The sequence below is a fragment of the Camponotus vicinus genome, unplaced genomic scaffold (genome assembly GCF_025532165.1).
Source record: "Camponotus vicinus isolate PSW18456_S1 unplaced genomic scaffold, iyCamVici1.0 SCAF_3, whole genome shotgun sequence".
Lineage (NCBI taxonomy): Eukaryota > Metazoa > Arthropoda > Insecta > Hymenoptera > Formicidae > Camponotus > Camponotus vicinus.
The window spans coordinates 21343018-21355333 of record NW_028141967.1 but is presented as its reverse complement, the minus strand read 5'-3'; the positions used below and the strand labels follow the sequence as shown (position 1 = coordinate 21355333).

General features: G+C 39.5%; 1 protein-coding gene across 9 annotated transcripts in view; it reads left to right on the top strand.

Annotated features, from left to right (window-relative positions):
* The window catches only part of Nachralpha6 (nicotinic acetylcholine receptor alpha6), a 227708-nt gene that overhangs the window by 109477 nt on the left and 105915 nt on the right, over window positions 1-12316 (top strand). For all 9 annotated transcript variants that reach the window (XM_083093599.1, XM_083093595.1, XM_083093600.1 and 6 more), the window contains one exon: window positions 11703-11883. In XM_083093599.1, coding sequence (XP_082949725.1) covers window positions 11703-11883 — 181 coding nt within the window. The remainder of the gene's footprint in view (window positions 1-11702; window positions 11884-12316) is intronic.

The window sequence follows — 12316 nt, the reverse complement described above, 5'->3', positions numbered from 1 at the left end:
TGCAATGACTCAGGACTATTGGGATAGCTAACGAATGACTTTCGTGACCGCGCAAAACGGACGAAATTAATTTTTTAGAAATAAAAAAAAAGATCCTTAATCGAGAACACTCGATAGGGTAAACTTCCTCTTTCGAAACGATTTAAGCATATCTGAGATACGAAAATCGATGAAACAGTTTGAACTTTGAGTTTCTGATTTTGCGGCGGTTTTAGATGGCCGCGAAGCGTAAATGATGGCTCGTTAACGGGAAGTGACACTAGAAATCGATGGGAACATTGATGACTCGACGAGTTAAACTTGGATTTCGACGGTTTCTCTCTAGCGATCATTTTCAATTTACTGCTCGTCCCTCCACGAGTACCGGGCATCAATTCGTAATGGACGCTTATTGTTTCAACGGTTTGCTATAACGCGGTTTGTGTGTCCCAACGCGGTCAAATTTATTCGCAATTAGACGTATCGCGTTTTGTTAACGAGTTATTTCCGCGAGGATATATATCTTAGCACGCGCTGTGAAATCTCTTTGGAATTTATACAGTACATAACGTAATTAATATCGCGTAGAATATGCATTTTAAAATAATACCGATTCTCATACAGATTGAACAAAAAGATTGATAATGTAATCTAAATTTTGGAATAACATTGTGTGAATAATCTTTAATTGTGTGACGTCCTTTTAAAATTTTGTTACATACTCTCTACCGCGTTTGTTACTAGTCTTGCATACAATAACTGCCCATGTAAATGTTGGCCACGGGATTTTCATCATGATAGGCCGCAAATATTTTCTCAGCCTCATTCGAAGCGCCCAAGACACATAAATCGTCGCCCGAAATTACATCGTCGATTTTCCGATAAATATGTCATGGACCGTTAAATCATTTAACTTATGTGCTCCCATTATCGACTGGAAAAATTTATAGGGACATTGGCGGAAGAACGGCTTATCGAAGCAGCTGCGCGAGATCTAACTGACGTCTCGTATGGTCCGATACCATATTCCGAAAACAATCCCACCGCCAAATTGTCGACGAAACAACCATCGGGCCGATGATTTACGCGCTTGCCGCCGTGAATCGACTTTACTTTTGAAGCTCGCGCTCGCTACCGCGTCTATCGAATAGAAACTACTGTCGCGTTCCTCCATTATTAAAAATAACACATTCGAATATCTGTTTTTAATTATTATCTAATTATTTTGCCTTTTTCTGAACAAGCATTTTTTGAAAATTGCAAGTTATTTGAAAATATAAGTATACTTGTTTTTAAATTAAATTATATAAAGTGTTGCAGAGAGAAAGAGAAAAAGCTAATTATTTATTTTAAGATTTTATTTTAAATTTTATCAATTGTAAAAGAGATTCCTTCATGCTGCCCGGATACAAGTCAATATTATTTTTTATCTCCGATGCTTTGAAGGTCCTAACGTTTTACCCTCGCCATTTCATCGAAATGAGAAACGAAGGCCCTTTGCCATCGCGAATAGGGAGCGGATTATCTCGTAGTGATGCATCCCACGAGTACTTGTATAAAGAACGAGTCCTGTGGGCATCAGAATTTTGAAGACGTCGGTCCCAATCCTGTTAGAGAAGTTGGAGTGTAAATAAGATAACGACACGGAGGGGTCCAGCGTTCGCGCGATGTGGTTCTATTTTGCAACGGGCTCCGGGGAACGGTTACGCGCTGGTCCCTCCAAAGGGAAAAGGCGCTTTCTTCGCAAAACCGTAAAGCGAATCTCGAGTATCCCGCCCGAAGATACTTTCGGGCGTTACCGTCAAATTTAAGCCGTCGTTAACCCGCGGGGTTAAGAGAACCTCGGTACTGGCGCGCGCGGATCGTAAAATCCGTTTCGCTTGAACACCTTTCCGGCCTCGTAACTACATGTTCACCTTCCAACCGAGCGGCACATCAACGAGCTACTACTGAAAAGTATATGAAGCGACTCGCGGTAACGGTTCGCTCGTGGCCGAAACCTTCGATATGCCTCCTCGGGGAATTGAAATAATTCCATACGCTTCGTATCGTCTTATAGCACATACAGGTTTCGATTTCAGATGATTTACTCGGCTTTTTTTTATTTTGCACTCTCTCTTATCGAAAAGATTTATTCTTTATTACATTGTTATACTCCAAAATATGTTACGTATAATTGCTGGATAAAAATAAAATACGAGAAAGAGGATTATTCGAGTTCTATTAAGATTTAACATGAATTTTAAAGTCAATTTGCACGACGTCAAGTTTGTTAATATGATATTCAAGATATGTAATTCAAGTGTGAATCCAAGATAGTGATTGCATTTGATAGGTATCGGAAAAATCTCAAAATTCTCGTGAGAATTTTAAAATTTTAAAACTTTCAAGAGTCTGCGGAATGAGGAAATGTAAAGAACGCTGATGCATCCGATCGTATTAACATATATTTTGATGCGAATTTGATAATAGAAGGATGCATGGAGGCAAGTCACGATGTGGCTGTCCATTCCACTGTCGGCGCAACCACATATGCGAATATTATACGAGCCACAGCGGAAACGTGAACTTCCGCAGAATTCGATCGGACCGGTGAAGTATATTCTCGAAATCTACTTGATCCATCTACAGATAATCCAATCGCACTGGACATTCTCTCCCCGTTTACATAAGTGTATATAGATTTATAACAATCCCCCGCGCGTTTGATCGAAACGAGGACACGCTCGATCCGCTGCGATTTTTTAGTCGAGGGAGAGAAAGAGAGAGAAAAAGAGGGAGAGAGAGAAAGAGAGACGCTACTCTAATCTACATACTTGATCCGGTTATTTAATCGAATCACGCGCTCTCGAACGAATGCGGTCGCGATTCTATCGGTCGCCATCCTGGGAATACCAGAGTACATAGAACACGGTCCGTGTCCGTCCGCTGTCCAGCATATACTATTTCTCCGATCTACATACAAATATACGGTGTCTCGTAATCATTATTTACTCACGTTGGATTGAGAATGTGTTTGATTTTCGTAACGTCTGCCGAATCGATTGCGCCGGAAACGTACCTCCCACTTTTATGTGTCTCTCTCCTTCTCCCTCTTTTCTAAGTCCAAAATGCTGAAAACACTGTTCCTCGAAATGCAAAGAATAATCAACGAATAACAACGAACACACCAGATCAAACAAGCTTTCGCGATATTAAGGAGAAAATAGAAGAGTCAAATATAAATTTTGAAAATAAATATTCTAGGATACTTCGAATATTGACAAAATTTGAATGCAGCAGAGATGTATCCTGTAAATTGAATTTATTCTACACAGCAGGCTCTCGATATACAGTTATTTAATCTCTAGGAATGTATACCGGTCCGTTATCGCGCAATGGAATTTCGAATAGGAATGAACTGAATTCTTACATTTTTACAATACGAATTTATGCAATAATTATATTAAAATAGTTTTCGCAATGATCGCATTCCATGCCGATCTGATTAGATCGGTATTTCTCTCTTCGATGTAACTGCTGGGCAAGCTATTGTAATGCCTGTGAAAATCGCCCGAAATTTATAAAGCCCGCGAGTCTTTGGAGTGTCTCTCCATCACATCGAGGGCGAATACGATGGTCAGCGAGCGGCGGTTGTAATTATATGAATAATTAATTGAAACGCGACGTCAGGCCACCCCGTTACTGCGGGCCACCGCATGACCGGGCCCGGTACCTGCTCGCTTCTATTTCCGCATACTGCTGCAGTTTTCGATTATTAACCAGGACGTATCCTGAAAATAAGGACCCGAGTCACGAATCGGATGAGAGAATTTTTCTCGCCATTTCGATCGTAACTTTTCTTTTTCTACGAGGAATATTATTAACTTCACATTCGCCGAAAGTATCGCGTGCATTCTGTCTACAAGGAAATTTCTCGCTTCCCTCTTCGCGGAGACAGTCGGAGAAATCGAAAACATTAATCTAAAGCTTTGATATCGCGTGAACATTGAGCGCACAAATGGCGACATGCTTGATAAAGTATCTCTGTCAACTGTGAATGTGCGCCATAAGATCGGTATATCTTCACGAGAGGACTTTATATCATGGGCGTGTCAGCTAAAATTATCGCAACAGCTTTGCTAAGTGCAAGCGTATAACGTGTAATAAATTTTTCATATCGAGTATACAATTTCTCGCTTAGTTTTGATTTTCCAACCGGCGTGCAATTATTGTTAACATATTTTCGGGGATCTCGTCTTAAATAATTGCTCGAAAGTCGAAAATCAGAATTATTTGCAATATTCACGGGCGACAGTGGTTTATTACGTGCTATTCATTTGCGCAAACGAGAGTTGGGGCGACATCGCGTGTCGTTTCCCGGTGATTTGGCGCCGTTAACTTTCCGACAGTTCGCTCTCTCGACGTTTATGACATACAGAGTTTGAGAGCATCTCGTTACATCGTCGGTACTATTTGCTCAAGGGAGCGCAATGAGCGAGTGGACGACATAGAGACGTGCAATGGACGTGCACAGAGTTCTCCAAAATTTCCATCTACGCTCGATATAATCTGAGTCGATTTAGTTAAATCGCAGTCAATTTTTCCTTAAATTTGTTTATACCACTTCTGGCTTTAATATTCGCGATATTAAATATTTTAGTAATTGAGTTTTAAATTAAAATTTAACTGAAACAAATTGAAAAACTTGATTTTGATCTCCCATCTCAATTCCGTCTATAAATAAAAAAAACTATTATATATTTTTATTTAAAAAAATCGGTTTTCAGCTAAACTCATTCTACTGACATAAACGTCTCTCGTGTATGCATCTATTGGTTGACACGTCGTATATAGTATCGGCATGTAGACTAAAGCGAAAGCAAACAATTTAAGATTATAATCATCGATTGATACTAGATTGAAAGTCGTAAAACATCGAATACGACTTTTACGCGTATTTTATTCGCCGATATACGTGACTCGGGACTCGTAAGGTAAATTTATCGTGGCGAAAAAAGCGGAAGGGAGCGGGTTTCGTGGCAAGGTCGGTGAAACCCCAACCGTCCTGGATTTTAAAAGGAAAAACGAGAGAAACGCTAGACCGCCGATAAAAAAAACCGAGTAAACTTGTTTGCGAGAAAAAAGGAATAACGCGAATTGAATCCTCGGCGAGGGTGAGGATTGAATGACGACGACGACGACGACGACGACGACGATGACGACGACGAAGACGATTAAATCGATAAGTCGGCGCGTAAACCATGAAAACGAGGAGACGTCGACCGATCAATTCGGGCCTCGAGGGCGCACCCCGAATTCCACGTTTGACATTTCAATCTCCATGCGACGAAGGTGCTTGGGCGGATACGCGGCTCGTTAGTCATTGCATGTGTCGGTTTATGACGTCGATCTAACGAGATTAAAGGGACAGCGCTTTACGATCTCTTCACAATGCGAGACGGGACTATCGCTGCCTGTCGTTTGCGCTTGGTGCCTTCAATAATGTGTTTTTTTCTCTCTTTTTTTGTTGAGCTTTCTTATTGGCACGCAGATACATCCTCGCACGAGGAAACTCGCACAGAGTATAACAGACTCTATCACGCAGACACTCTACCGTGCACCTAGTGTGATTTGCGTATATATATACATATATACTCTACTGTAGCTGGAGATAATTTACAGGTGGATCACTAGGAAATGCTGTGTCGTGCTGAGGAATTGATTACGCATCTCGCTCGTCCGTCTTTCTAGTCAATCTGATACGAAAGAAACTCTAAACTTGTTGCATTCGTAACTTTGTAGTTGGAATGACAATTTTCTTCTCTCTAAAAATAGTGTCCTTACAAAAATACTGTGTATGTCCTCTTCTTAGAAAAAAAATATCATACTCTTTTTCATAATATTCTATAAAAATAAATTGTGCTCCACCAGAAAAAAAAAACAAGATAGCTCGGTCGAATCTATCACGGGTTTACGGGGAGTTAAGGAATCGCGTGACAATATCGAGAAGTATCTTAATCGCCGCGCATATAAAATTGCATATAAGGAATACGAGATTTCCAGACTATCGTATCGATGAGGCGCGAGTACCGGCGTTGGATCGAATAATCTTCGATATCTTGTGCCATTTCAAACTTGTGACTTCCATGTGCGACACGGTTGTGCGGATATTTATGTCACGAAGAATTTTTATGATCGAAAATCGCGAAGGTAAGACGCGAAAACGTCGACGCGGCATCACCGACAGCGACATCCATGTTCCGTTTGCGACGCGAGTATGATCGACGTTTTGAAATTTCGCAACGCGTGCGCATAGTGTTACATATCGTAACTGGTATTACATATATCGGGGCACGTCATTGCAGCTACCGCCAGCGAACGGCGAGACTTTTCCCGTCTCATCGATTTATAATATTTTTATATTCCTGCTGACCCGATCGCGTAATATTTTCACCTTTACGCGGTATTTACGCGGCGCACGCATCAGCGGACTATGCGACGATACTCACGATCGTAGACGCATCAAAACCTATAATTAACGTTGCGCAATTTTCCTTTTTCTTTTTTTTTAGAAAAGACACAAGGAAGGGGAGAATATTTGAATAAAAGGCATTAATCTTTTTATCTATCTATACATCGTTAAATCTGCATTTATTTCTTAGAATATGTACTTTTATGCAACTAAAAAATTTTACTTTTGCAATTTCAGAAAATAATTAAATTATATACATATCTAATAATAATTATATTATATACAAATATTTATAAGGTATATAAATTCTATTATTTTGTTCAATTATATAGAAAAAATTTTTAGAATCTGATACAAATTTAACTAATTGCGAGATGATCGGAATAATGAAGAATAGATAAAAAATTAATCAATTTGTAACAAAATTGTTTGGATATACATATATTTCAATGTTACAAATATTACATTTTGTTCATTTCTATACAAATATTGCGAATATTAAGATCTTTTTATCATTCTTTTTGTACGGCATTTAAACTATGTATCTTGCTTCCGCTATTTCCAGCGCTATTACCAGAAATGATTTTGAGAATACATGAATTAAGAAGTCACTATGCATCTCGATATCGTCGTTTTTTAAAAGCAAGCTTAGGAACAGTTACTAGAGTGTATTCATCGACTTTGGAGCGCATCACAAGGTGATTAAGATAATCGGTTACATGTCGAAGCAATTTGCGCGGAAAATTTTTAATTGTCCCTAGTAATAATCCTCCCTTTTTTCCGGCAACGCGACTGATCTCGTTCACCATGGATTAACGCGCTTATTAAATCGACCTTAAGTATCAACCAGATATTATTTAAAAGCTACACACAGCGCGTATAATGGGGAGAGGACGAGATGGTCGTTACTCACGGAACAAAAGGGGGTGGTCGCTTACCATCTGGAGCGCACGACTTACTTGTTGCTCACATCGGGCAGCGCACTCTTCTCATGAATATCGCGATCTACGAGAGCGATGTGTAGCGGAAAGCATACGCGAAAACTCACGTTTGCGGATGGACGAAGGAAGAGAAACAAAACACACAGAGGCGAGACGCTGGGTCAGCGATCCTCGGTGAACAGAATTTATCCGAAAACTCGACAATAGGCATCGCAGTGGGATCCGCCTTTGTTCGACGTGGAACAATCGACGAAAACGCCCCTCAGAATTTGCGAATGCGACGGCGCGTGGACTTTGATGCACGTCCTGGCGTAACAGGAGGCTGGAACTCTCAAAGCAAGAGACAGAGCGAGGACGGCTCGATAAACATTGTCCTTTAATCCCATTTGACTATGTGTTTCATCGTCGAGACTTACGCAGCCGAATTTTCTTCTGCCATGCTGTTTCGGTATCATTTTAAATTGTTATTTTATTTAATTTTCTTTCGCTTTGATTATCGTGTAAGAAACTTGCAGATGATGACATAATCATTTTCATCACTAATGAATATGTACGATGCAAATGCGTCAGAGAATATGTAATTTTATAAACTATATATACTATATATATGTTCCTCAGAAAAAAAATTATCTTTTTATTTATAGTGTTGTGATAAAATTGAAATTGATGTTTTTTTTTATTTCGAGACTTTGTAGAGCGCCAATCTTTATTAACATAACATTTTTATAATTAATTTTTTAATATTTGTTTTTTTTCTTTTCGAATTGCATAAAGAGATAAGTTTTCAATTAATTTGTAAATGTAATAGTTTATTAATTGAATTAATCTCTTTGTAAAGATTACAAACTTACAAAATTTAAAAAATCCGATCTTGAATATTTACAAGATCTGTAATATGAAGAAATAAAATTGAATTTCTAAAGATAAAGTTTTTAAGCTAAAGTTCAATGAAAACTTTAAAAAATAAGGTTTTATTATTTATTTTTTCTCAAATTTTAATGTATCAAAATTTTAAATGTAATTGTTTAAATTCTCATTAAAAATTCATAATTTTTCTTTAAATTGTCTTCTAATAGGGAGCTTGAAGTAACAATTGATGGTTCTCGGATATCCTGTGGAGTGTGCCTCCACTATTGTTTTAGTTCGAAAATTCAATTCACACACATTCTTCCCATTCGGAAATTGAGGTGTTCAAGATCAGATTTTTCCAACAAACACCGTTGCCACTCAACAGAGGTGCTTGCTTAGAGAGTCGATTAAAGTGTACATAAACTCCCCCTTCGCAAGTTACGTCCATGGTAAAAATACCGAGCTAACTCTGAGCTTTGTTTCTCTTCCTCGTGTGGCTCTCCTCTTTTTTTTTTCATCGAATTTTTGGACAGCGCCAAATTCGAGATAAATCGTGGAAATATATATAATACTGATGTATACGATCTTTTTTTTATTCACGGATCTACTTGCTTTCTCGCTAATTAAAAACTAGATTATACGTATACGTAAATTCGAGCGAAAATCAATTAATTTGTCAATTATCTATTAATAGTGATATTATTACGTGCAACTTTGCGATATTAGATATAAAATGCCGTGGTATTCTTAAAATTCATGTTCTATATTTTTCCGCTCTGTTTCACAATCTTGTTGCTGACAACATGTGCCAAAAATGCCAAAATGATTTCGCGTAACAACAGTTTGCGGCGCGCGCATAAATTTCTTACATCCTTAACTACCCTATGAGCCATCCTAGACAAGTACTTAGCGTCGAGCAGTCGTTAGGCATTCAGGTACTTTGTTTCTCTTCGAGCGGAAACTTTCGCGGCCACTGTTGTGATAGGATCGAAAGATATTAACGAAAACTTGGAAGTTTGCGGGAAAGTTTATAACAACGCAATATCGAGTGCAATACAGTGTCAGGCTAAATTGTAACTTCCATTACATGGGATTACGTTAAGTTACATCAAGAGTGTCGCGCAACTTCCTTGATAGAATGTATTACTTGTCAGTGGACAAAGTGGAAGCGAGAGATGACATATATTACTTGCCGTACTTCATTAAATTGCTATTCAGAAAATAGCGCACGTGCCTCGCACATCGGCGAAAGTTTACGGGAATAAATAAAGGCAATATTTTTGTTTTTAATTGCAAAGAAATTTATTAAAAATTATTAAAAAGAAAATTATATACGTAGAATCGCGTCGTTGACAGTTTGATTCAAGATAGCGTTCTCATAATTCAATATCTATACGTAATTAACATTCCCGTCAACAGTGACCCGCCATCTCTCAATCTCGCGATAATCCGTCGATCGAATATCGCCATTAACCTATATACTAATGCGTCCCTTGGGATCGTTAATTAGCCCCTTACGATTCGGTCATTAAATTCCATGCGTCGTTATCGCGGAGTCAGTCTATTGGCCGGGTCGCCAATATACGAGTCGCCGAGATACGAACGGTTTCTCATGATTTTATGTTATAAATTGTAGTCGGTAGCACGATATTTTCTCGCTCCGTAGCTAATTAACACTCTTTCTCGCAATAACGAAACATCGGCATGAAAACGCACATATTATATATCCGATATATCGCGCGTACATTTTCTCATACGGCCGGGAACAAATGACATTGGCAACGGATAACGAAGTTATCCATAAAAGAGGAAAACACACGATCAACAAAATCCAATGCCTGGTACTCCGCCAACACGGTTTCGTTCCGTCGAGATTAATTAATCCGACATACTTTTTGGGGTGAAGCCTCGTTTCTCGTTAGTCTTCATTAGCCACACAACAACGACGACAATGCCGCTATCCCCCCGACGTGCCGACGGAATAAACGCGCATTAGCGGGAACGTTCGACCGATTTTTTCGGATTGATCGGTTTTCACAAAGCCTATTTTCACCGATGTCCCGTTTCCTCGCGCGCGAGGATTCGATTAAACGACGCGCGTTAATCGACGTTGAAAGAAAAACGTCGCTCCCGGATGATCGGGATCTAGGCCAGATGACAGAACACACAAAAGCGACAAAACCGCATTTGATATCTCGTTCGCGAAATGAATAGACGAGCATGGCAAGATCACGTACGATAGGAAATAACATGATATAACGATTATATATTGACAAACGGTACTGAAAATTCAATTCGCCGCACGAATTAATTAACTCCATTTTCCGAGACTTCAGCGAAGCGCCCCTTTTTTCCTCTCCATCATTTATCGCCTTGCTTTATCCTTCCTGCATTCTCCGTGATAACGTGTGAAAGTAGCGAGAAGCACGAGAATCTTAATGATACGGCGGTATCGATTTTCGATTGGAGAGAACGACATCCTCAAAACCTTCGATAATGACGCCGATGCCACCATCCGTTGACTCTTCCGTCAATAACATTCTCCGCAACGAGAACATTAATATCGGTACCACTTGATTTTTGCGAACATATTTGTAACATTAATTTCATCAGGTTGTCTTATCTTTAAGTTCTAATATTCGACGATTGTTTATTTGTGTGACAGAATAAAAGACAACACAAGACTTTTTATTAACGTGTCTTTTTGTTATCGTGTGGCGTTCGAAAACTTAAACTAATAAGCCGCTTTGTTAGATGAATATGTTATTAAAATTCGCGCAGATTTCCAGAACCGACTACGAATATATCAGGCTTTATCCTTTAACGCTGTTTAAGTGGCCGTTTCAAATTATTCTTGAGGGATTAACACGAGCGGGTGTAGGCAACGCTCGCGGTATCCTTCTTCCCTCTGTACCTTTTCCGTTCTTCATCATTCCTCCCAACCCTGGGTCGCGCTTAAAGGGACTCTTGTAAAAGCAGTCCTAAGCGGTTTGCATTTTCATGAATAACATTCGTGAATATCCTGCTTTATCATCCTTCGTGATTCCCATTTTATTGCTCGAAAGATGCAGTCGAACATTATGATTTTGATAAATGACGACAGCGCATCAAGCTAAAGTGCACCGAAAAATAGTGTATCCGTAAAATGAGACATCGGCGATTCTGATCAGAGTCCGATTTTTTACGTAAAATAATGTTTTCTTCTCACGGATAGTGCAACGCCGCAAGTAAATGTAATTAGAATGGAGAACTCTTCCCTTGTACCTCGAGTATCCCATTCGTCTCTTCGACATAAACACGACATTCGTGTTCTTCGCCTCTCAATATCCTTCGTGCGAGGTCTTGCCGGCGGCATTTAACAAGAACCGACGACGCCCCGCTCCGTCACGCGATGATTAAAGAGACGCGCGATTAAACCGGCCGCGAAACGGTCGACGACTGACGAGGGTAATTAATGGAAGTATGATATAAAACGTTAGTGCGGATGAGGGTTTCGACGGGACGTACCAAACAAACGTGGTGGTCACGCATAACGGCAGTTGCCTGTACGTCCCTCCGGGCATCTTCAAGAGCACATGCAAGATAGACATCACTTGGTTCCCCTTTGACGACCAACACTGTGACATGAAGTTCGGATCCTGGACCTACGACGGCAACCAGGTACACTACTATCTCCACTTACACACCGACACACTCTCAGTACACACCGAGAGCACCAAGATTATATTATCGATCCCTTCAATTCTTCCGAATGAGCTATACGCGCTTTTACTCGAGCGAACCGGAAGCGAGGGATAAAAGAGGGCTAGGGACCGCGAAATGTGGTTGTACCAAATGCGACCGATGGTGACTATGCGATGCGACAGAAGGGGAGATCATTTTTGCATGATTTTCGACGAAAAATTTGATAAGATATTTTATTGATAAATAATGATATTAGATAAAAATCCACAAAAATTCTCGATTATTCATCGGTGTATATTTTTTGAACAGCAAATCGTACGAATCAAATTTTGCGTTTGATATCACTTTATTGGAACCGAAACCATTATTTTTATAATTATGACAATTTTTTAACAGCAAATTAAATATT